This window comes from Eriocheir sinensis, chromosome 5 (genome assembly GCF_024679095.1).
Source record: "Eriocheir sinensis breed Jianghai 21 chromosome 5, ASM2467909v1, whole genome shotgun sequence".
Classification (NCBI taxonomy): domain Eukaryota; kingdom Metazoa; phylum Arthropoda; class Malacostraca; order Decapoda; family Varunidae; genus Eriocheir; species Eriocheir sinensis.
The window spans coordinates 5,247,143-5,271,199 of record NC_066513.1 but is presented as its reverse complement, the minus strand read 5'-3'; the positions used below and the strand labels follow the sequence as shown (position 1 = coordinate 5,271,199).

Genomic DNA, 24,057 nt, shown 5'->3' with positions numbered 1-24,057 from the left:
AACAATGCACTGATAGACGTCCCTCATCGCTGGAAGTAGGTGGATGATTATACAGTGGGCATATCCATCAACAACACAGCCCCCGATTACACGCCCCTACAACACATCCTGGACCGACTGCAGAGCTGGACATAAGACAACAACGTCACCATCAACACTAACAAGACGGTGGTGATTCCTTTTCACACCTCCACCGCTGCCATCCCACCGCCAACCCTGAAAGTTGGGCCTAACCATCTGCAGGTGGTTGAATCCACCAAACTACTTGGAGTTACCTTGGACAGCAAGCTAAGCTGGGGCAAGCACGTCTTCACCATCATCAGGGCAGCTTCCAACAAACATTTCATGTTGTGGCGCATGAAAGCGCTGGGAGCCCCCCAAAGGACGCTCAAGCACCTGGACACCACCATCATCCTCCCCAGACTCCTCTACGCCTCTCCTGCTCGGGCTTCCTCCACCAACAAGACCCAGCAGCACCAACTATAGGGAGAGTGCAGAAGCGGACTTGCAGACAGATTCTGGGTAGTTCTTACACAAACTACGAGGACGCACTCACCCAGCTGAATCTGCCCACCCTTCAGGACCGATACGACATAAATCTAACCAAATTCGGCAAGTCCCTCCTCCGCAACCCCCGCATCCCTCCCCACAAAACCCACAAGACACCACAAAATTCTAGTCCCGGTCAGAGCTCGCACGGACAGATACCGGCTTAGCACGACCCCGGCGCTTGTGAAAGCTATTAACACCTCCATGATCACATGACCCCTCCGCCCCAACACACACACACACACACACACACACACACACACACACACACACACACACACACACACACACACACACACAAAATTTGAATGCTGAGAAAACGATGTTTACTTTCTTTCAGAAACTCAAGAGTCTCCCAAAAGACATGTCCTTCAAGTATGCCAAAGATCCAGCAGTTGCCAGCCTTAACAGGAACAAGGACATTCTGCCAGGTGTGTGTATTTGTATTTACCTAATTGTAGTATCTAGGGCCTGAGGTCAAGCTCCGAAAGTCCTGTCTCCCAATCAATACGTGTCCAACTTTTCCTTTATTTTATGGACATTGGCCACTTCAACAATGTCTAAATCTATCTCATGTATCCACACTCCTGTATGGAAAACTGAAATTCTTTAGGTCTCTCAATTAAGTCACCTTCCTCAATTTCTTATTGTGTCCTCTTAGTTGCCTCCTCCCTTCCATCTTGATTAAATCATTTATATCCAACACTACCATTCCACTCATTACCCTGTACAGTACTATCAGGTCTCTTTCTGTTCTGTCTTCCAGTGTTGGTAGGCCCAATTATTCTAATTTAGTCTCGTATGAAAGATTTGATAGTTCTGGTACCATATTAGTTGTAATCGTTTGAATCATTTCAAGTTTCCTTATATAATTTTTCTTCTGTAGTGACCAGGCAACTGCTGCATACTCAAGCCTTGGTCCAATTTAAAGTTATTATTATTTACTTTATCATGTCCCTATCCAAGTAGTGAAATGCCACTCTAATATTTTGCAGCAGACTATACGTATGTTTCTCCATTTCTTTTTTTTTTTTCACGTCTTCGCCTGTAGCACCGGTAGGCTTTCTTCAGGGTGGTCGGCCCAAGCCCGTCATTGCGCAAGCAATTTATACTTGGCTCATGCTGCCCCCCGGAGCTAATTTTTATTCCTGTCCATTTTCATTGTGTGACACTACTTTTCATTAAACTCCATTTCCCATTCTTTACTCCATCCGTGCATCTCATTTAAATATTCCAGCAGTTTATTACAATCATCCTCATCTCGTATTTCTCCAATCAGTTTGCAATCATCTGCATATCTAGCATATCATATATATATATATATATATATATATATATATATATATATATATATATATATATATATATATATATATATATATATATATATATATATATATATATATATATATATAAAATATATATACAACAAACACTGATTCCTGTGTAACTCCACTGGTGACCGTTCTTCATTCCTAATTTTTATCTCTCAACATGGTTCTCATTTCTCTGTTTGTCAGGTAATTTTTCATCCACTGCAATTTTCTCCCCAATCCTCCTCTATTTTCTAATTTCCACAGCAGTCTCTTATGTGGAACTTTATCAAATGCCTTATTTAGGTCCAAAAATATGTAGTCCGCCCATCCGTCTCTCTTCTGCAATATATCTTTTACTCCTGAGTAAAAGCATATTGGATATGTAACACAAGATTTACCTTGTCTGAATCCAAATTAACCTTCATTTATTATCCTCTCTCTGTCTAGATGGTCTACCCACTGTATGTTAATTATCTTCTCACACGGCTTGCACATGACACTTATTAGGGAAACCCCGTCTGTTTTTTTTTTCTTTTTACGTCGCGGCCTATTGCGCCGTTAAGCTTTTTCGCTGGTGGGGGCCTGATGGTTAGCCCAGCCCGTTGTGGCGCAGGCGAGTGTTTATAGTGGGGCATTCTTGTTTTGGCTCATACTGCCCCCCGGAGCCTCTCTTTGGAGAGGTAATCTAGAGTCCGGATTTATAAGTGGTCTTCAGGGCAGCATGTGGGTAGTCTAAAGCCTCGTTCACACTCTGCCGACAGACAACCCAGCGACTACTGCATTTGACAAGTCGGCTCCCACGCTCCAAGAATTTTTTGGCGTCTTGGTGTCGACTACCATGATTGCCGACTGTCTGGGACATTTGGCCAACTAGTTGGCAGAATGTCTGCGGCATGTAGTAAGAGAGGTCAGCTGAGAGGTCAGCGTGCGGGAGCGGTGTTTCATTCATGTGCAAAATTATTGAACAGTACAAGAATACATTGCAGGGCTTTCACGGTTATGAGATAAAATTTTAGAAGATTTTGGACGACACGTCCTCAGCTGACGCGCAAACGTCCCGATAATGTCACCATTAATTCTCCCATTACACCTCTAGGGCCAAAGGTAAAGTTGGGGGCAGACGCTATAGCCGCACGTAGCCACGGTACTAGTTTCCGTTGAATTGGCCTTTGAGTCTGTGCTGGGAAGAACCCATTACCCCGGGACACAGGGCCAGTGTGACATCCAGGTTACCACAGTTTACCCTCCTCAGGTTTCCTTAGGTACCCATTTATCAAACAGCCCGAGAGGGATAGTGGACAGCTAAGTGAGCTGCTCCCTGATTGCCCGGGCTGGGATTCAAAACCTGGCCTGGAGATTTGTAGCTTGGCGGGCTATCCACTCCACCATGGAGGTCAACCTCCTTTTCTTTTATATTGCAGGTATGTAGGAACAGGGCATACATATTGTGAAATTGGTCCTATAAAAAAGTATGTTCACGGAGCCTGGGGCTAGATTCACAAAGGCTTAAGGTGTAGTTTTGGGCCCTTAGTGTGTAGTTTTGAGAAAATTGCGATACACAAATCTCGCGCGTTAATAACTACCAACTAATCGATGACGTCACAGGGTTAGCGCGCGGATTTACAAAGCTTTATCACGCTCTGTGTGACGCTAAATATGTTGCTAAATAACTACTGCCTCGAAGGTGTAGTAAACGCTAACAATATTATCATATTTACGTATAAATGCTTATAAATCGCGTTTTTCAACTTGAAATATAACTTTACCATTTATTAAAAAAATTATGAGATAAACACACTTTGAAAGGTATATGATAAGTGTGGGCGGTATGGCAACACCGACGCCCGGCGCCGGGGGATTGCCAGACCTCCCTCCTCCTTCATCTTCCTACCTCCTCATCCATTCGATCATCCATCCATCTCCACATTTCTCCCTCCGTGGGACCATGAACCTTTGTCGGGTGACAGCCCATGAGTTGGGCTGCAGATATGGCAAGACAGTCTTAAGTCTTCCTCGTTCCTTCCTTCCGTCCTTGTCCGCCTCGATATATAACTGCCACATTATTTTTTATTTGCTCTCTTCCTGCCTCAATCTCCTCCTTATCTTCTTTTTCTTTCCCTTAAGCATGTTCTTAGATAACAAGACATCGAACAACAGAGTTACCTTGACGTTAATGTGCAGCAATCGACGAAATAATTAAGTCCCTAGATTACGATTTAGTACAGAGTGCCTTAAAAGGAAGAACATGGAAAAAGGGACGGGTTCTTTTGGAGCGGCAGCTGGAGGTGGCTCCCTACGATTGGCTGACGGTTTTGTGAACATGCTTGTGATTTGCTGCAAGGCCAATGCCGTCAACAACCAATCAGCGGTCTCGCTGACTTAGCGCGCCTCTAACTACCATCAAAGGTTTGCTTTGTGAATCTGACCCTAACGTCGGTCGCTAAATCAATAGTGCGTAGTTATGTTAGTTTGTAGTTAATATGTTTGTGAATACCACCCCTGTTCATCTGGCGCCTAGGCAGCGTTTGTTATGGCTCCTGTGATTGGCTGCACCCCTCCCTTACTCACATGCCATTCATGTACGCCGTGACGCTACACATTTGTATTTTCTTCGTCATAGCTCGTCTCTTATTCACGACAGACCACTTTAGTTGGTACCGTTGGACTCAGCAGTAATTGCGCAACTCAGTTATGTTTATCTAAACTCGATAAAATAAAAACAAAAAGTCATGTGACGAGTTGAAATCACGGACATCTCCGAAATGTTTATAACACGGTTTACTTATCATCGCTTTTCTCAGCAGTCTTTGAACCAGGACTGAAATAAATAATTTCATGTCATAGAGCAAAGTTTTCTGAACGCTATGGTGCGATCAGATCATAGATAAAACATGACATGAGCATAACGCAGAACGGTTTATAAGGATGAGTACAGCGACGTCGCATGACTGCCCGCTGCCTGACCGGCCGCCGCTGGTGGTGCAGGCCAGGCTATTTTTCGTCTCCTTATTTCTTTCGTATACGCTTTCTTTCTTCACCCTAACACTCTCTATTACTTATTTACATCGGCTTTCATTCATCTTTCCTTGCATGGTTTATTTGATACCCACGTATTCTTTCAGCAATGAAGAATTAACGAAAATATTGTGATAAAAGAAGATAAGGCAGGAAATAGGTAGGATTGAGTGACAGAGGGAAGGAAGAGTTTGTTATGATGCAAGAAAAACAAGCAGCTGGTCATTATTGGTCCTGCCAGCATAGGGGTAGTATTTTGAACAATGCATCTGCATCTGCCATTAAGTGGCAATAGCACACTCGGTTGAGGGAAGTAAACAAGAGTGAAATAGGCCCCATCCACCCTCATTTAATTTACATAAACAAAACGTCTTCCCTGGGAAGATGAAAGTATATTTTTTGATGTGTGAATTTCAGGTATTTATTGTAAATGATTTTCGGGGTAACTAAATAAAAAAAAATATGTACATTAAAATAATCTTTAAAAAAATCACAATGAATACATGAAATATATATTATATAATTATTTTTACATTATCTACCTATTATTTTGTCACATTATTTCATGAATTACTTATTATTATATGCAGGTTTATTTGCATGGGCATACAAATATAGCAATTAAAAATATAGCAATTAAAAGTGTTCAAAAGCTTTTAAATCTTTTATTATTGTCATTTTAAGCGTAAGTTACGTCTGTAGCAATTCCCAAACTTTAACTGTAGTGGGAGCATACACCGGGGGGCGCGTCGCGTCGCCTACCCTATGACGCCATGCCCGGGGGTCCCTCCGGGCGAGTCTCAATGCAGGCCTCCTTCCCAACCCAAGTACCCCACGGCAGGATCTATCGATTTGCTCTAGCCACGAACTCCGTAGGCGTCGTACCCTTGGCCTCCTCCACTCAGGATTGTCTCTTACAGAAAACCCGGTGAGCAGAATCAGCTTCAGGATAACGTGCCACGTGCCCGTATAGCCGGAGTTGGCGTTGACGGACTATGCTGGTAATATATGTCGAATCAGTCTCACGGAGTAGTCGCAGGTTTGACAAAAAGTCATCCTAGCGATATCCCATGATTCTGCGTAGACATTCATTACCAAAGACATCAATCAGCCTCTCCAAGTCCACATTTAGTGTCCATGTCTCACAACCATAGGGTAAGACAGGGAGCACAAGGGACTTGAAGATCCGGATTTTTGTCCTTCTGCACGCCATATATTCGTGTTTAGCGAGTCCATAACCCCGTGGGGCAACCTAATCCGCCGTAAGACTTCCTGGCCAGGTTTACCGTAGTCAGGAACTACGCTACCTATATACGTGAAACTTTCTGAAATCTCAACGCATGAACAGACTGTAGTGTTTCCTCTAGCTTTTTTTTTTCTAACAGCACAGAGAGCAACTCAAGGGCAACATAAATGTGGAAAAAAGGCCCGCTAACTGTTGCTCTCATATAATGATTTGTAAGAGGTCAATTTCGGATGGAGAGGTATCTTGATACACTCTTCTTGAAAGAGGTCCAGTCATAGGCAGGAGGGAATACAGACGAAGAAAGACTGTTCTAGAGTTTACCAGTGAAGGGGATGAAAGAACAGAGATGCTGGCTAACTCTTGCAGAAGGGGTTTGGACAGTAAAAGGATGAGCATGAGTAGAAAGTCGTGTACAACGGGTCCGCGGGAGTGTGGAGGGAGGGGGGGGGGGTCATGCAGTTGGCAGGTTCAGAAGAGCAGTCAGCATGAAAATATCGATAGAAGATAGAAAGAGATGCAACATGGCAGCGGAATTTAAGTGGTAGAAGATTGTCAGTAAGAAGAGTAGAGCTGATGAGACGAAGAGCCCAACACTCCACTCTGTCCAGAAGAGCTGTGTGAATGAACCCCCCCACACGTGAGATGCATACTCCATACGAGGGCGGACAAGACCCTTATATATGGAAAACATCTGTGTGAGGGAGAAGAACTGTGGGAGACGATACAGAACACCCAAGCTCGAGGAAGATGATTTAGTAAGAGAGATGTGAAGTTTCCAGTTGAGATTTTGAGCTAAGGGTAGACCGAGGATATTTAGTATTGAAGAAGGTGACATTTGAGTGTTGTCGAAGAATAGGGGGTAGTTGTCTGGAAGATTGTTTCGAGTTGATAAGTAGATAAACTGTTTTTATTTGAGACATTGAAGGACACAAGGTTTCTTTTACCCCAATCGGAAATGATAGCAAGGTCTGAGGTAAAGCGTTCTGCAGCCTCCAGTCTGGAGTCTTGTAATTCCTGTTGAGAGGGTCTACTGTTGAAAGAAGTTGAATAATGCAGAGTGGACTCATCAGCGTATGAGTGGATAAGACAGTTTGTTATAAAAAGATCATTAATGAATATCAGGAAGAGAGTGGGTGATAGAACAGAGCCCTGTGGAACACCACTGTTGATAGGTTTAGGAGAAGAAAAATGACCGTCTACCACAGCAGAGATAGACCGACCGGAAAGGAAACTGGAGATAAAGGAACAGAGAGAAGGATAGCATCCGAAAGAAGGCACCTTAGAAAGCAAAGACTTGTGCTAGAATCTATCGAAAGCTTTCGATATGTCTAGCGCAACTGAGAAAGTTTCATCGAAACGGCTAGGAGAGGATGACCAAGAATCAGTTAAGAGAGCAGGAAGATCGCCAGTAGAACGCCCCTTGCGGAACCCATACTTGCGATTAGATAGAAGGTCAGAAGTGGAAAGATGATTTTGAATCTTCCGGTAAAGGATTGATTCAAAAGCTATAGGGCGGTAGTTTCAGGGACTGGAACGGTCACCCTTCTAAGGCACAGGCTGTATGAAGGCGTACTTCCAGAAGTAAGGAAAGGCAGATGTTGATAGGCAGAGACGAAAGAGTTTGACCAGGCAGGGTGTCAGCTCGGAAGCACAGTTTTTTTTTTTTTTAAGAACAATAGGAGGCATTCCATCAGGTCCATAAGCCTTCTGAGAGTTGATGCCAGAGGGCATAGAAAACATCGTTCTTTAAAATCTTAATAACAGGCATACAGGAGTCAGAGGGTGAATGAGTACGAGGAATATGCCTAGAATCGTCCAAAGTGGAGTAGTTACAGAAAGTTTGAGAGAAGAGTTCAGCCTTAGAGATAGATGAGACTTCAGTGCTGCCGTCAGGGTTAAGGAGAGGAGGGAAAGAAGAAGAAGTGAAGTTGGAGGATTTATGTTTGGCTAAGTGCCAGAAGTCTCTAGATTCTAGAAGCATTAGAGAAAGCAATATTTTGACATTTACTATTAATGAAGGAGGTTTTGGTAAGTCGAAGAATAGAGTTGGCACAATTTCTGGCAGAAATATAAAGATCATGGTGAGCGGGGGTTCGAAGGCTCTGGTACTTTTTGTGAGCTGCCTCTCTATCTTTGACAGCACAAGAACAAGCGTGATTAAACCAAGGCTTTTTAGCATGAGGAGTAGAGAAAGTACACGGAATATATGCCTCTATTCCAGAGACAATCACCTCTGTGATGCTCTGGGCACTCACAGAGGAGTTTCTCTCCTGGAAGCAGTAGTCATTCCACGGGAAATCGGAAAAGTACAGCTTCAGGTCGTCCCACCGAGCGGAAGCAAAATGCCAGAAGCATCGCCTCCTCGGTGGGTCCAAAGGGTGTACAGGAACGATAGGACAGGATACAGAAATAAGGTTGTGATCGGAGGAGCCCAACGGAGATAATAGTTTGACAGCGTAAGTAGAAGGGTTAGAGGTAAGGAAGAGGTCTAGTATGTTGGCCCTGTCTCCAAGACGATCAGGAATACGTGTAAGGTGCTGAACCAACTGCTCTAGATCGTTGAGGAGAGCAAAGTTGTAGGCTTCTTTACCAGGCTGGTCAGTGAAAGAGGATGAAAGCTAAAGCTGGTGGTGAACATTGAAATCTCCTAGGATGGAGATTTCAGCGAAGGGAGAATGGGTCAAGATGTGCCCCATTTTAGAGTTCAAGTAGTCAAAGAATGTTACATAGTTAGTAGAGTTAGGTGAGAGATAACAGCACAGATGTATTTAGCAATAGAATGACAATGAAGTCATAGCATGTTTTTTTCTTGTGAGGTAAAGGTGGGTGCATATGCTATTGCTGCGCGTGGTAAGAAACAGTCACCCCGACACATGGACCGGATAGTGTGAAACTCGTGATTACCACAGTTTACCATCCACAGGATTTCCCAGGTAGCCTACCCATTTATCGACCGGCCTGAAACCCGAAGGAGGATGAACAGTTGTGCTGCACGGCAACTGCCCGGGATGGGATTCAAACCCGGTCCCGCGGAAGGTTAGCTAGGCATACTGACCACTGAACCACGGAGGTGGCCACATGCAGTTTTGGCATATTCCAGCTTTGAGCTTTAAAATGTTGTTGATATTTTCTTTATCATATCTTTATCCAGGTAGTGAAAGGCCATATTCATACTCCTTTCCGTATTGTTTGTATCACCAAATATATTGTTTACATGCTTTTCTGGTGGCGAATCATTCTGAATTACCATCCCTAGGTCTTTTCCCTCATTTTCTCTTACTATATTATCAATCCCCATTTTGTAGGCGTATGCAGAGCTCATTTCACTTAACCTGTTTTAGAACATGGCATATTTCTCCATTGAATTACTTGTTCCTTGTTTTACTCCACTCGTATATCTCGCCAATTTATGTATTTCTCATTTCTCCAACTCCTCCTAATCCTCTTGGCTTTTAAGTTTTCTCAATACTTTTGCATCCTCTAAAAACAGACTCGCGTGGTTGTTCACTCCTTCTAGCAAGTCATTTGCAGTACCGTATTTTGCGGCTTTTACCGCACTCCCTAAACTTTAGACAACAATTTTGGAAATAAAATAGTCAGTGTTTACAATGCTCAGAAATATGTATGGTTAAGCAAAACTGATGATGTACAATTTCCCAAAATATATGTTAACCCCCCCAAGGACAGGGGTGTACTTTGAAATCGGTTCTCCCCGTATGGCAATGTCCCGACGTTCTCCCAAAAAATGGTCACATTTCATTATCAATTTCACGGCTCTAACTACAATCATTCGCTTAATCCATCCTTTCTCTTCAGTCTGCCTCAAACCCGAAGTCTCTACGCCATGTTGTGTTTCTGTGGTGATTTGATGAACATTAACTTTTAGGTGGGAGCAAGCCTGTGTTCGTAGCGCTGCGTAAGTTGTGGTTTACGGCCGCCCTCTCCCTCCACGCACTCGACTCAGTTAAAAATACCCGTCATTATCCTCATGTTCTTAACTTGATAACCCTGAAGGGTGGTGGGATGCATCCTCAGGAGCCTGAGTATCACTTCTACCATTACTGTAATGAGATTGATCTAAAGGATGGCCACCAATTTGAAGTTGCACAATAATGGGGCTCAGCCTTCCTGATATGACAGGAGGTTAGAGTTCATTGTTGTTGACTTCACTGTCTTCACCACTAACACCACTTTCGATGTTTGATGGAGTCAGGTTCAGCTCTCTCCCATTTGCGCTCACACTGAGAGCTCTTTTAGGAGCAAGAGGAAGTTTATGAGGAGTCGAGCTCACTGGCTGTGAACACTCGGGCACGGAATCAAACGCGGAAGATACGAAAAACGCTCCTGACATTGTTACAATCACGGAAACACTGAGAATGGCACGACGAAGTTGTGTGACAGCCTAGGAGTCACCCTGACCCATAAAACCACACGCAAACTTCAAAATTACGGTGGAAAAAGGTAGACCAAACGAAGGAAAAAACAATCAAAATTTGTGCCTTCGGCGTATGCTGTGCACGGTTAACTTTTTTTTTCTCACAACAAAGGCGACGGCTCAAGGGCAACAGAAAGAGTAGAAAGAAATGCCCGCTACTGACCGCTCCCATAATAGACAAAAGTAAAGAGTGGCCAAAATAGAAGTAAATTTCGGAAGGAGAGGTGTTTTGATACTCTCTTCTTGAAGGAGGTCAGGTCATAGGCAGGAGGAAATGCAGACGAAGTAAGGCTGTTCCAGAGTTTACCAGAGTAAGGCATGAAAGAGTGAAGATGCTGGTTAACTCTTGCATAAGAGATTTGGACAGTATAGGAATGAGCTAGAGTAGAAAGTCGATTGCAGCGAGGCCGCGGGAGGGGGGAGGCATGCAGCTACCAAGTTTAGAAGAGCAGTCAGATTGAAAATATCGATAGAAGATAGAAAGAGAGGCAACATGGCGGCTGAATTTAAGAGGTATAAGGCTGTCAGTATGAGGAGGGGAGTTACTGAGACGAAGAGCCTTTGACTGTACTTTTACCAAGAGAGCTGTGTGAGCGGAGCACCCCCAGACGTGAGATGCATACTTCATACGAGGGCTGACAAGGCCCCTGTATATGGACAGCATCTGTGCGGGCGAGAAAAAAAACTGGGGGAGACGATACAAAACGCCTAACCTCGAGGAAGCTGATTTAGTGAGAGAGGAGATATGGCGTTTTTACTTGAGATTTTGAGTTAAGGATAGACCGAGGATGTTTAGTATAGGAGAAGGTGACAGCTGAGTGTTGTCGAATAATAGGGGATATGTGTTTGGAAGATTGTGTTGAGTTGATAGGTGTAGAAATTGAGTTTTGAGGCGTTGAACGACACCAGGTTTTTCTTGCTCCAATCAGAAATGATAGTAAGGTCTAAGGTTAAGCGTTCTGCAGCCTCCAGCCTGGAATCGTCAAGTTCCTGTTGAGTTGGCCTTCAATCAAAAGAAGTTAAGAAATGCAGAGTAGAGTCATCGCTTTGGAATGAAGATCATCAATGAACAACAGAAAGAGAGTGGGAGATAGAACAGAGCCCTGAGGAACACCATTGTCGATCGGTTAAAAGGAAGAACAGTGACCGTCTACTATAGCAGTGACAGATCGGTCAGAGAGGAAACTGGAGATAAAGGTACAGATAGAAGGATAGAAACCGTAGCAGGGTAGTTTGGAAAGCAAAGATTTGCTCCAGACCCTATAAAACGCTTTTGATATGTCTAGCGCAACTGAAAAAGTTTCACCGAAATGGCTAAGAGAAGATGAGCAATAGTTAAGAAAGCAAGAAGATCGTCAGTAGAACGCCCCTTATGGAACCCATACTGGCGATAAGATAGGTCAGAAGTGGAAAGGTGTGTTTGAATACTTCAGTTAAGGATTGATTCAAAAGCTTTAGATAGTCAGGAAAGTAAAGCTATCAAGAAGGAAAGGTAGATGTTGATAGGCAGAGACGAAAGAGTTTGACCAGGTAGGGTGTCAGCACGGAAGCACAGATTTTAAGGAGGAGGCACTCCATCAGGTTCATAAGCCTTCTGATAGTGAGGCCAGAGAGGGCATAGACAACATCATGTCTTAGGATATTAATAACAGGCATAACTGAATCAGAGGGGGATTAGTAGAAGGAATATGCCTAGAATCGTCCAGAGTGGATTTTTTTTACAGAAAGTTTAAGCGAAGAGTTCAGCCTTAGAGATACTAGATGGGACGGCGGTGCTGCCGTCAGGGTTTAGGAGATGAGGGGAAGAAGAAGAAGTGAAATTGGAAGAGATGCTTTTGGCTAAGTGCCAGAAGTCACTGGAATAATTAACAAAAAGCAAGGTTTTGATATTTCTTATGGATGAAAGAGATTTTGGTAAGTCGAAGAATAGAGTTGGCACGATTCCGGGCAGAAATGTAAAGGTGATGATTAGCAGGAGTGCAAATGCTCTGGTACCTTTTGTGAGCTGCCTCTCTATCTTTGATAGCACGAATACAAGCGTGATTAAAACCAAGGCGTCTTAACATGATGAGTAGAGAAATTACGTGGAATGTGTGCCTCCATTTCACAGACAATCACCTCTGTGATGCGCTGGCACACACAGACGAGGGGTCTCTCTCCTTGAAGCAGCAATCATTCCACGGGAAATCGGAGTAGTACATCCTCAGGTCGTCCCACCGAGCAGAAACAAAATGCCAGAAGAATCGCTTCTTCGGTGGGTCCAGAGGCTGTGCAGGAGCGAAAGGACAGGATACATAAATAAGTTTGTGATTGGAGGAGCCCAACGGAGGGAACAGTTTGACAGAGTAAGCAGAAGAAAAAGATGCGCGTTTTACGCCGGAAAATACGGTAATCAGAACACACACACACACACACACACACACACACACACACACACTGCATGAATACAGATATGAAGACGGGACTATGAGAGCTTAGCTCAGGCCCGGTAGACTCCAAAAATAGGTAAATACAAATAGGTAAACACACACACACACACACACACACACACACACACACACACACACACACAATTACCCCCCTACACATACACATTACCACACACATGCACTCCCACCTAACACCACTATCATGTCAACCTACCATACACCACCTCTACCACCCGCCACCACCACCACACGTTACCACTAGTCCCGTCACCACCCATCACCACCACACACCCAGACCATTTAACTGACTTATGCCATTCCTGTGTCCTTCCCGCCACCAGCTGACTGCCGCCTCCTGTTCGTGCCATCGCTGACCTCTGGGCTGGAGTCTCGCTACCTAAATGTTGTCAGGATCAACGGTGCTGACATGAAGGTGCGTAAGGATACCAACCTCCTCAAAACAGTACAGGAAATAATGGCCAGTATATTTAAAGTGCTTGAGTGCTTGCCATAAAGAAAAAAAAACAATAGAGAAACTTGGGCCATACTATGGGTCATAATATTATTAAACATTTTGGCACCCAAAGTCACATATAATGTTATTTGAGAAGGCTTCGTTAGGAGTTTTGGGGGCATTTTCAGGGGTAGTTTTAAGACCCATCTGGCAGTTTGATCATTATTTTGTGCCATTAACCTACAAAAGCACCCATTACAATCCGATTGATCTCCTTTTTGGACTTTGAATTAATTTATGTGAGGGGTGGCAGCATCTGACAATACCGACCTATGAAACCATTTGCCTGATTCAACGATCGCGTGGTGAAGTTGCACCGAGCGACTGTGTTAGTGAGTAAGTCCTTGTTTTAAATGCCTATTCTTCACCAGCGCTGGCAAATACCAAGGGTGGCGACCGTGAGTGCTCGTCAGCACCAACACCCCTAAACCCTGCCCGATTTAGCAAAGTGTCGACTCGAAAGCGCACAGAATGACCTTTATCGCAACCTCGGTCACCTCTCATATCCAATGTTGATAAATGAGTGCTTGATGACCTTTATAAAAAATGAAGTGTGGTTGTCAAAAGGCCTGTGTAGTGAACAAAACTGTTCTACTCAGGCTCTTATGTTGATGCACTGACATATGTTGCATTGATAAACTGCTCATAGAGTATACGCTCTGTCCTATGTGTGTATGTGGGGGCGGGAAGCAGGTATGTAGGTGTAGAGATGAGAGAGAGAGAGAGAGAGAGTTTCTGGGTCTCTCTCTCTCACCTACTCACTCTTATCTGCTTTTTTCCCTTCCCCTTCCCTTATCTTGTGTTTGGAATGTGTGTTTGTGTATGTGTGTATATGTATTTTAGTCACTACTTATGTTACTTTATGTAATTATTTATGCAAATGCACTGGTAATATAATTATTTCTTCCACCACCTTCAGTTCAACAAGGAGCGCTGGACACAGAGATAGCACACGCCTCCTATGAGTTCGGTGGCTTGCGGTATTTTGGAATGGCACTGGATTAAAACCACAGGTTCTCGGTGACAGCCGGAGGGAAATAAGGACACAAACAATGTGTTAAATCCGCTAAAACAGAAATGCAGCATTTTGGTGGGCATTTGATGTCGTTTTAGGACAGATCACCAAGCCTGGACCATAGAGTCTGTGCAGCCTGACTTACGTAAAAATCTCTCTCTTTAACGTAGACAAGTGCCAGGTCCTTCAACTTGGAACAAGGAATAAGGAGTTCGATTACGAGATGCGCGGCGTTAAACTCAAAAGCGTTCAATGCATTAAGGACTTTGGGGTCAAAATCGCGTCAAACCTCAAATTCTCACAGCAATGCATCGATGCAGCAAATAAAGCAAACATAATGTTGGGCTTCGTTAAAATAAACTTTTTATTCAAGAATAAAGATGTAATACTTCCACTCTACAATAGTTTAGTAAGATCCCACTTGGAATATGCGGTACAGTTTTGGTCTCCCCACCATGCAAAGGACATTGCTAAATTAGATGTTCCGCGTCGGGCAACAAAAATGATCCCTTCCTTACGCAACAAATCCTACGAAGAAAGGCTATCCACCCTTAACATTTTCTCTCTTGAGAAACGTCGCCTCCGAGGAAAACTGATCGAATGTTTTAAAATGCTTAATGGTTTCACGAATGTAGACGGATCAAAATTGTTTATGATCAATGACACTTTGCGTACGAGGAACAATGGCGTAAAACTCAAATGTAGACAAGTAAATTCAGACTGCACCAAATTTTTCTTCACCAACGTTGTGGTGCGAGGATGGAATAAGCTCCCACCTTCAGTTGTCCAGTGTAACATGATTGACTCCTTTAAAAACAAGCTCAACCGTCACTTCCTTCAACTAAATATTAACTAGAGTTGAAATGCAACGTTTTGGAGCCATCTGATTAATGTAGAATCACTTAGATTTAAGAACAGACCACCTAGTCTGGACCATGGAGTCTGTGTGGTCTGATTTTCTATGTAAATCTATGTAAATCTCTCTCTCTCTCTCTCTCTCTCTCTCTCTCTCTCTCTCTCTCTCTCTCTCTCTCTCTCTCTCTCTCTCTCTCAGGACGCCTACATAGCAGGGGAGCATCCCCAGACCCACACGCTGGCCAAGATGTGGAGTCTCGTGCACGAGAAGGAGATTGGTGCGTGGCTGATGATGCACGACTTCCCTGCCGGTGACATGGTGAGTGTGTGCACCAGGTGTTGTGTGTTCACCAGGTGTTGTGTGCACCAGGTGTTGTGTGTATAACAGGTGTTATGTGCACCAGGTGTTGTGTGCACCAGGTGGTTTGTGCACCAGGTGTTGTGTGCACCAGGTGATGCGTGTATACCAGGTGTTCTGTTCACCAGGTGGTTTGTGCACCAGGTGTTGTGTGCACCAGGTGTTGCGTGCATCAGGTGTTGTGTGCACCGGGTGATGTGTGTGCACCAGGTGTTGTGTGCACCGGATGCTGTGTGTATACCAGGTGTTCTGTTCACCAGGTGGTTTGTGCACCAGGTGTTGTGTGCACCGGGTGCTGTGTGTTTATCAGGTGTTCTGTTCACCAGGTGGTTTGTGCACCAGGTGTTGTGTGCACCGGGTGCTGTGTGTTTATCAGGTGTTCTGTTCACCAGGTGATATGTGTGCACCGGGTGCTGTATGTATATCAGGTGTTCTGTTCACCAGGTGATGTGTGTTCACCAGGTGGTTTGTGCACCAGGTGTTGTGTGCACCAGCTGTTGTGTGCACCAGGTGTTGTATGTATACCAGGTGTTCTGTTCACCAGCTAATGTGTGTGCACCAGGTGTTGTGTATACAAGGTGCTGTGTGTGGATCAGGTGCTGTGTGCACCAGGTGTTGTGTGTGCACCAGATGTTGTGTGTGCACCAGGTGTTGTGTGCACTAGGTGTTGTGTGTATACCAGGTGCTGTGTGTGCACGAGATGTTGTGTGCACCAGGTTTTGTGTGCACCAGGTATTGTGTGTATACCAGGTGCTGTGTGTGCAGCAGGTGTTGTGTGTATACCAGGTGCTGTGTGTGCAGCAGGTGTTGTGTGTATACCAGGTGCTGTGTGTGCAGCAGGTGTTGTGTGTATATCAGGTGTTGTGTGCACTAGATGTTGTGTGCGCCAGGTGGTGAATGTGCCATGTGATGTGTGCACCAGCTGGTGTATGTGTCAAGTGGTGTGTGCACCAACTGGTGTATGTGCCATGTGATGTGTACACCAGATAGTGTGTGTCAAGTGGGGTGTGCACCAGCAGGTGTATGTGTCAAGTGGTGTGTGCACCAACTCCTGTATGTGCCAAGTGGTGTGTGCACCAGATGGTGTGTGTCAAGTGGTGTGTGCACCAGCTGGTGTATGTGTCAAGTGGGGTGTGCACCAGCTGGTGTATGTGTCAAGTGGGGTGTGCACCAGCTGGTGTATGTGTCAAGTGGGGTGTGCACCAGCTGCTGCATGTGCCAAGTGGTGTGTGCACCAACTCCTGTATGTGCCAAGTGGTGTGTGCACCAGCTGGTGTATGTGCCAAGTGGTGTGTGCACCAGCTGGTATATGTGTCAAGTGGTGTGTGCACCAGCTGATGTATGTCCCGAGTTGTGGGTGCACCAGCTGGTGTATGTCCCGAGTGGTGGGTGCACCCAGTGACATCCCAAGTAATGGACGGCGGACTCTTGATTTTGCGGCGCCCTTGTCATTAAGCCGCGAATTTTGGAAAATCAACCGTTTTGGTGCAAATCGCCATAACCCCCTTATTTATGGGGCTACATAAATGTGTTTGGTATCAGTTGACGGCAAAATAAAAGGGCTATGTTCTATAATAAGCGACCGAGCTCAAAAAGCGACTCGAAAGGGTAAAAAATCGAATAAATTCGCCAAAAAAAACTTGAAACCCACTCATATTTTGAGAATTTCAAAAAACGTATTTAACAAATAATTTAGCCCCATCAATGTGCTTTCCCATATGATGCATACCACTTCCCTACTCCCAGTTGTTTCGTCGCTAGAGCTCGAAACGTAAACCCTTTTGAAAGCGATTTTGACGAACACCAGACACTTTGCCGTTTTTGTCTAATGTGACATTGCTATTGCCTCTAGAAGGCTGTAATTTGGCATGTAGCCTCTCTTGGCGATGTAGTTTGACCAGCACGAAGGGTATTTTGATAGCTCGGTTTTAAGTTTGTCGTCGAGCCGTCACAAAATAGCCTGTTTTCGTCCCTTATGCCGCGATTTGGACACGTCCTAGTTTTTTGCTTATGATTTTTTATTTTTTTTATTTAATGCTTTCCAATTTTGATTATTAATCTGTAATAATAGAGCTTTCATTTGCCACCAAGCACGACTTACTAGCTTCAGTAGTTTTTGCTCGAGCTTGAACATACTTCACGACGAAAATTCTCCGAATCTGACTCATTTCACGCGCCGCGACGAAAAATCTTCCTGACGCCACAAAAACAATTAATATATCCGTATAAAAATTCATGTATGGACACTTCAATATTTCTATATATCTTCTATTAAAGTCATTTTAAAATATCTACATAAAAAGCTACTCCTTTTATGTAATCATTTCACTATATAAATCAACAACTTCTTCATCTTTCCCTCCACTCCTCAGTCCTGACGGCAACACTGCCGTCTCATCTATCTCTAAGGCTGAACTCTTCTCTCAAACTTTTTCTAAAAACTCCACTCTGGACGATTCTGGGCATATTCCTCCTACTCATACCCCCTCTGACTCCTTTATGCCTGTTATAAAGATTCTTCAAAATGATGTTTTCTATGCCCTCTCTGGCCTCAATCCTCAGAAGGCTTATGGACCTGATGGAGTGCCTCCTATTGTCCTAAAAAACTGTGCCTCCGTGCTGTCACCCTGCCTGGTCAAACTCTTTCGCCTCTGCCTGTCAACATCTACCTTTCCTTCCTGCTGGAAGTATGCCTTCATACAGCCTGTGCCTAAGAAGGGTGACCGTTCCAATCCCTCAAACTACCGTCCTATAGCTTTACTTTCTTGTTTATCTAAAGCTTTTGAACCAATCCTTAACCGGAAGATTCAAAAGCACCTTTCCACTTTTGACCTTCTATCTGATCGCCAGTATGGGTTCCGCAAGGGGCGTTCTACTGGTGATCTACTAGCTTTCTTAACTGACTCTTGGTCATCCTCTCTTAGCCGTTTCGGTGAAACCTTTGCTATTGCGCTGGACATATCAACAGATTTTGATAGGGTCTGGCATAAATCTTTGCTTTCCAAACTACTCTCCTACGGTTTCTATCCTTCTCTCTGTACCTTTATCTCCAGTTTCCTTTCTGACCGTTCTATTTCTGCTGTGGTAGACGGTCACTGTTCTTCCCCTAAACCTATTAACAGTGGTGTCCCACAGGGTTCTGTCCTATCTTCCACTTTCTTTCTGTTGTTCATTGATGATCTTCTTTCCAAAACGAACTGTCCTATCCATTCCTACGCCGATGATTCCACTCTGCATTACTCAATTTCTATTAAGAGAAGACCCACCCTTCAGGAACTTAACGACTCAAGGCTGGAGGCTGCAGAACGCTTAGCCTCAGACCTTACTATTATTTCCGATTGGGGCAAGAGGAACCTGGTGTCCTTCAACGCCTCAAAAACACAGTTTCTCCACCTATCCACTCGACACAATCTTCCAAACAATTATCCCCTATTCTTTGACAACACCCAGCTATCACCTTCCTCAACACTAAACATCCTCGGTCTATCCTTAACTCAAAATCTCAACTGGAAACTTCATATCTCATCTCTTACTAAATCAGCTTCCTCGAGGCTGGGCGATCTGTACCGTCTCCGCCAGTTCTTCTCCCCTGCACAGTTGCTGTCCATATACAGGGGCATTGTCCGCCCTCGTATGGAGTATGCATCTTATGTGTGGGGGGGCTCCACTCACACAGCTCTTCTGGACAGAGTGGAGGCTAAGGCTCTTCGTCTCATCAGCTCTCCTCCTCATACTGATAGTCTTCTACCTCTTAAATTCCGCCGCAATGTTGCCTCTCTTTCTATCGTCTATCGATATTTCCACGCTGACTGCTCTTCTGAACTTGCTAACTGCATGCCTCCCCCCCTCCCGCGGCCCCGCTGCACTCGACTTTCTACTCATGCTCATCCCTATACTGTCCAAACCCCTTATGCAAGAGTTAACCAGCATCTTCACTCTTTCATCTCTCACGCTGGTAAACTCTGGAACAATCTTCCTTCATCTGTATTTCCTCCTGCCTACGACTTGAACTCTTTCAAGAGGAGGGTATCAGGACATCTCTCCTCCCGTATTTGACCTTGTTTTTGGACACCTCTTTTGTTTCTTTTTTAGGAGCAGCGAGTAGCGGGCTTTTTTTTTATTATTGTTTTCTTTTTTTGTGTGCCCTTTCGTCACGAATTCTGGTCAAGCTCGAGAAAAAAACTACAGAAGCTAGGAAGGCATGCTTGGTGGCAAATGAAAGGTCTATTAATACAGATTAACAATCAGAAAATAAAATTGGAAAGCACTCAATAAATAAATAAAAAGTTATAAGCAAAAAACTAGAACGTTTCCAAATCGCGGCAAAATGGCCGGAAAACAGGCTATTTTTTGACGGCTCAACGACAAACTTGAAATCGAGCTATCACAAAACCCTTGGAGCTGGTTAACTTACATTGCCAGGAGGGGCTACATACTAAATTACAGCCTTCTAGGGGCAATAGCAATGCCACACTGGACAGAAACGTCAAAGTGTCTGGAGTTCGTCAAAATCGCTCTCAAAAGGGTTTACGTTTCGAGCTCTAGCGACGAAACTATTGGGAGTAGGAAAATGGTATGCATCATATTGGAAAGCACATTGTTCGGGCTAAAGTATTTGTTAAATATATTTTTTGAAATTCTCAAAAAAAGAGTGGGTTTCAAGGTTGGGAACTTAATTTTTTTTTTCAGTCGTTTTTTTGCAAAAGTATTCGATTATTTACCCTTTTGAGTCGGTGTTTGAGCCCAGTCTCTTATTTCAAAATATAGCTCTTTCATTTATCCGTCGATTGATACCAAAAACGTTTCTGTAGCCACAGATATAAGGGAGTTATGGCGATTCGCACCAAAGCGGTTGATTTTTAAAAATTCGCGGCTTAATGACAGGGATGGGGCAAGTGTCCGGCCCATAGTGTAGGGTTCACTGGTACACCAGATGGTGTATGTGCCAAATGGTTTGTGTGCCAGTGGTATGTGCATCAGCTGGTGCATGTGCCAAGTGGTGTGTGCACCAGCTGGTGTTTGTGCCAAGTGGTGTGTGCACCAGCTGGTGTATGTGCCAAGTGGTGTGTGCACCAGCTGGTGTTTGTGCCAAGTGGTGTGTGCACCAGCTGGTGCATGTGCCAAGTTGTGTGTGCACCAGCTGGTGCATGTGCCAAGTTGTGTGTGCACCAGCTGGTGCATGTGCCAAGTTGTGTGTGCACCAGCTGGTGCATGTGCCAAGTTGTGTGTGCACCAGCTGGTGCATGTGCCAAGTTGTGTGTGCACCAGCTGGTGCATGTGCCAGTGTGTGTGCACCAGCTGGTGCATGTGCCAAGTTGTGTGTGCACCAGCTGGTGCATGTGCCAAGTGGTGTGTGCACCAGCTGGTGCATGTGCCAAGTGGTGTGTGCACCAGCTGGTGCATGTGCCAAGTGGTGTGTGCACCAGCTGGTGCATGTGCCAAGTGGTGTGTGCACGGCCAACAGATGGACAGCCTGAGCAGGTGAGTTGCAACTCTCTTTGTAGAGGTAAAGGCAAGAGCAAGCTTCTGAAAATCATAGAATTAAAAAGAAAAAAATATATCCCAGAATGAAAAGCCTAAGCCCAGGAACACAGAAATATAGCTTGAACAAGTAAACAAAAATTATAAATGATGAAATTGAAATAATGAACAGTTTGATACAACAGAACTATGATATTTTCAAACTATTCCTTAAGGAACGCATGCAAACACATCATTTCTCATCAACCCTTTTCCTCTTACTAAGTGTCCTCCATCTTTAGAGTCCGTTTGTGTTGCTTCCCTTCCTGTCTAGCCCTGTCCTCCTCCTCCTACAGAGTGTTTTCCACCCTGTAATTCCACTGCCAGTATTGCTGCCCTTGCTATCAACTACTGTCCAAACCCCTTATGCAATAGTTAGCCAGCATCTCCACTTTCATCCCCTTCACTGATAAACTCTGGAACAGTCTTCATTCGTCTGCATTTCCTCCTGCATATGACTTGACCTCTTTCAAGAAGAGTGTACCAAGACACCTCTCCATCCGAAATTGACCTCTCTTTTGGCCACTCCTACTTATCGCTATATGAAAGCAAGAGTTAGCGGGCTTTTTTTATAATATTTTTTGTTGCCCTTGAGTTGTTCTTTGTGCTGTAAAAAAAAAAAGGGTATCTTTAACCCTTTAATTTTACTGCCAGTGTTGCTGCCCTTGCTATCAACTCCTGTTCTCCCACTGTCTCCCTTTTTATGTAAAAAACAAAGCCCCTCCCACAGCTCCATGGCATTATATAGACTCTCTACTCAAGCTGTGTCTCTGCTGTCCAGCGCCCTAGTTAAAAAAAATTACCAGTATCTCAACTTCCTCTTTTATTTCAATGGTAAAGCTTGCAACACCCTGCCTTCATCTGTACTTTCTCCTTCCTATAACTTCAATTATTTTATAAGGGGAGTCATCAAGACAGTAACTAAAATTGATCATATGTACTTGCATTATCATCAGCTGTATTTTTTGGAGAGGAGCAGGGTTTTGCAGGCTTTATTATTACATTGCTTTGCCCTTGGGCTGCCTAATTTATCCCAACACAACACTAAGAACTTGTCCTTGCAGGAGTTCCCGCAAGTCGTGTGTGACTCGTCACTGCTGCAGAACATGACACTGACAGCCTCGGAACCACGTAGCTTTGACCACTACAAGGAGCAGGAGGTGGACATCAGTTTGTTCTCTCTGGTGAGAAGGAGCACTTACTAAACGAAGAATGAACAGAAGTAGGGAGAGTAGGAAAATAAAAAGTAGCATGAGAGGGATGGAAGAAGAGCGGGGGAGAGCAAAGGTAGGAAGAGGAAGAGGAGGAAGAGGAGCTTAAAGTGAATGGCAGTTGGCTGTTGTTGGAAAGGAAGAGCAGGAGGAGGAGGACCAGGAGAAGTAGTAGGATGAATAGGGTGAGGGGTGGAGGAAGGAGGAGGAGAACACACACATCATTATACAGTCAGCATTTCCTCGCCAGCCTCACTTAACACAACCAGTGCTCTTGACCGACTGCTTGCCTCGTCCTAACAGGGAAAAGTCAGAAAGCACAGATGTGTTCTGCTGACACTCAAGGGGTGGGCCGCTAATCACAGCCTGCCCGCCTCTCCCAGGCCTCTCATCTCTCTCATCGAACGAACCCTAGCCATCCCAAGGTACAAGCAGATTCTCATGACATGCAGGTATGTGTGTGTGTTTTCCACTTATTTAGTTTTGATATACAGAAGCAAACTACAGTTATGGGGTTGTGTTATAAAATTTCAGTTTATCAAGTTGGTTGTATTACGTGATACCTCTCAGGCACCTTGTCTTCCTAATTTTTACTGAGCAAGAGCAAGAGTCTTATATCACACCAGCTATTATAAATGAAATTTGTCTGTGCCGATAACAGGCTGGGGCTGTTTCCCAAACATTACAGTGCCTGCCAGCACTACATGGAAACATGGAAACATGGAAACGCAGGCAACAGAAAGCCTATTGGCTCATTACGAGGTTGCCCGCTTTGGTGATTTAATCTGCTCGACAGCCTGGGGCCTGGGGAGCAGATGAAAGCACCTCGACATTGAGGAGCAGATGAAAGCACCTCGATATTGAGGAGCAGATGAAAGCAACTCAATATTCAGTTTACTCCCGACGCAGCGAAGTGACGGTCGATTCTATATTTGAAGGAGTTGATAGTATTCGCATTTACTACTTCTGAAGGAAGATTGTTCCAGTGACGGATGACTCGGTTTGAAAAGAAACTCCTTCCGATGTCTGTGTTACATCGACTAGACTGAATGGGTAAACCGTTATTTCTAGTTCTTAGGTTGGTTTGCAATTCAAAGAAATTGGAGTAATCGACGTTATTGAACTTTTTCAGATACTTGAAGACTTGAATCTTATCCCCTCATAGGCGTCTTTTCTCCAGTGTAAAGAGAATGAGTCGCTCGAGTCGTTCCTCGTACGGTTGGAATCAATTTCGTGGCGCGTCGTTGAATCCTCTCAAGTAAATCAATGTCCTTTTTGTAATGAGGAGACCAGAACTGTACTGCATACTCGAGATGCGGTCTTACCATGGAATTATACAAGGATAACATCACGTCTGGCGTTTTACACTCGAAGTTCCTCGCTGTGAGCCCGAGCATAGTGCTGAGTTTGTTGTATGCTTTTTTTTACAGTGATTCGCGTGTTTCAGGTCACTGCTGATAGTGACCCCAAGGTCCTTTTCCTCCTGCATCGCCTGCGGAGGTTTCCCATTCATGATGTATGTGTGGTTACTATTTTTGGACCCAATGTGCATGACTTTGCATTTGTATACATTAAAGGACATTTGCCATTTTTC

The 24,057-nt window shown here is 44.3% G+C and overlaps 1 protein-coding gene across 1 annotated transcript in view; it reads left to right on the top strand.

Annotated features, from left to right (window-relative positions):
• Positions 1-24,057, top strand: part of LOC126983753 (receptor-type tyrosine-protein phosphatase F-like) — a 124,480-nt gene that overhangs the window by 72,148 nt on the left and 28,275 nt on the right. Inside the window, exons 14-18 of the mRNA XM_050836835.1 lie at positions 890-980; positions 13,332-13,423; positions 15,574-15,693; positions 22,317-22,436; positions 22,767-22,915. Of these exons, the coding sequence (XP_050692792.1) occupies positions 890-980; positions 13,332-13,423; positions 15,574-15,693; positions 22,317-22,436; positions 22,767-22,915 (572 nt within the window). The remainder of the gene's footprint in view (positions 1-889; positions 981-13,331; positions 13,424-15,573; positions 15,694-22,316; positions 22,437-22,766; positions 22,916-24,057) is intronic.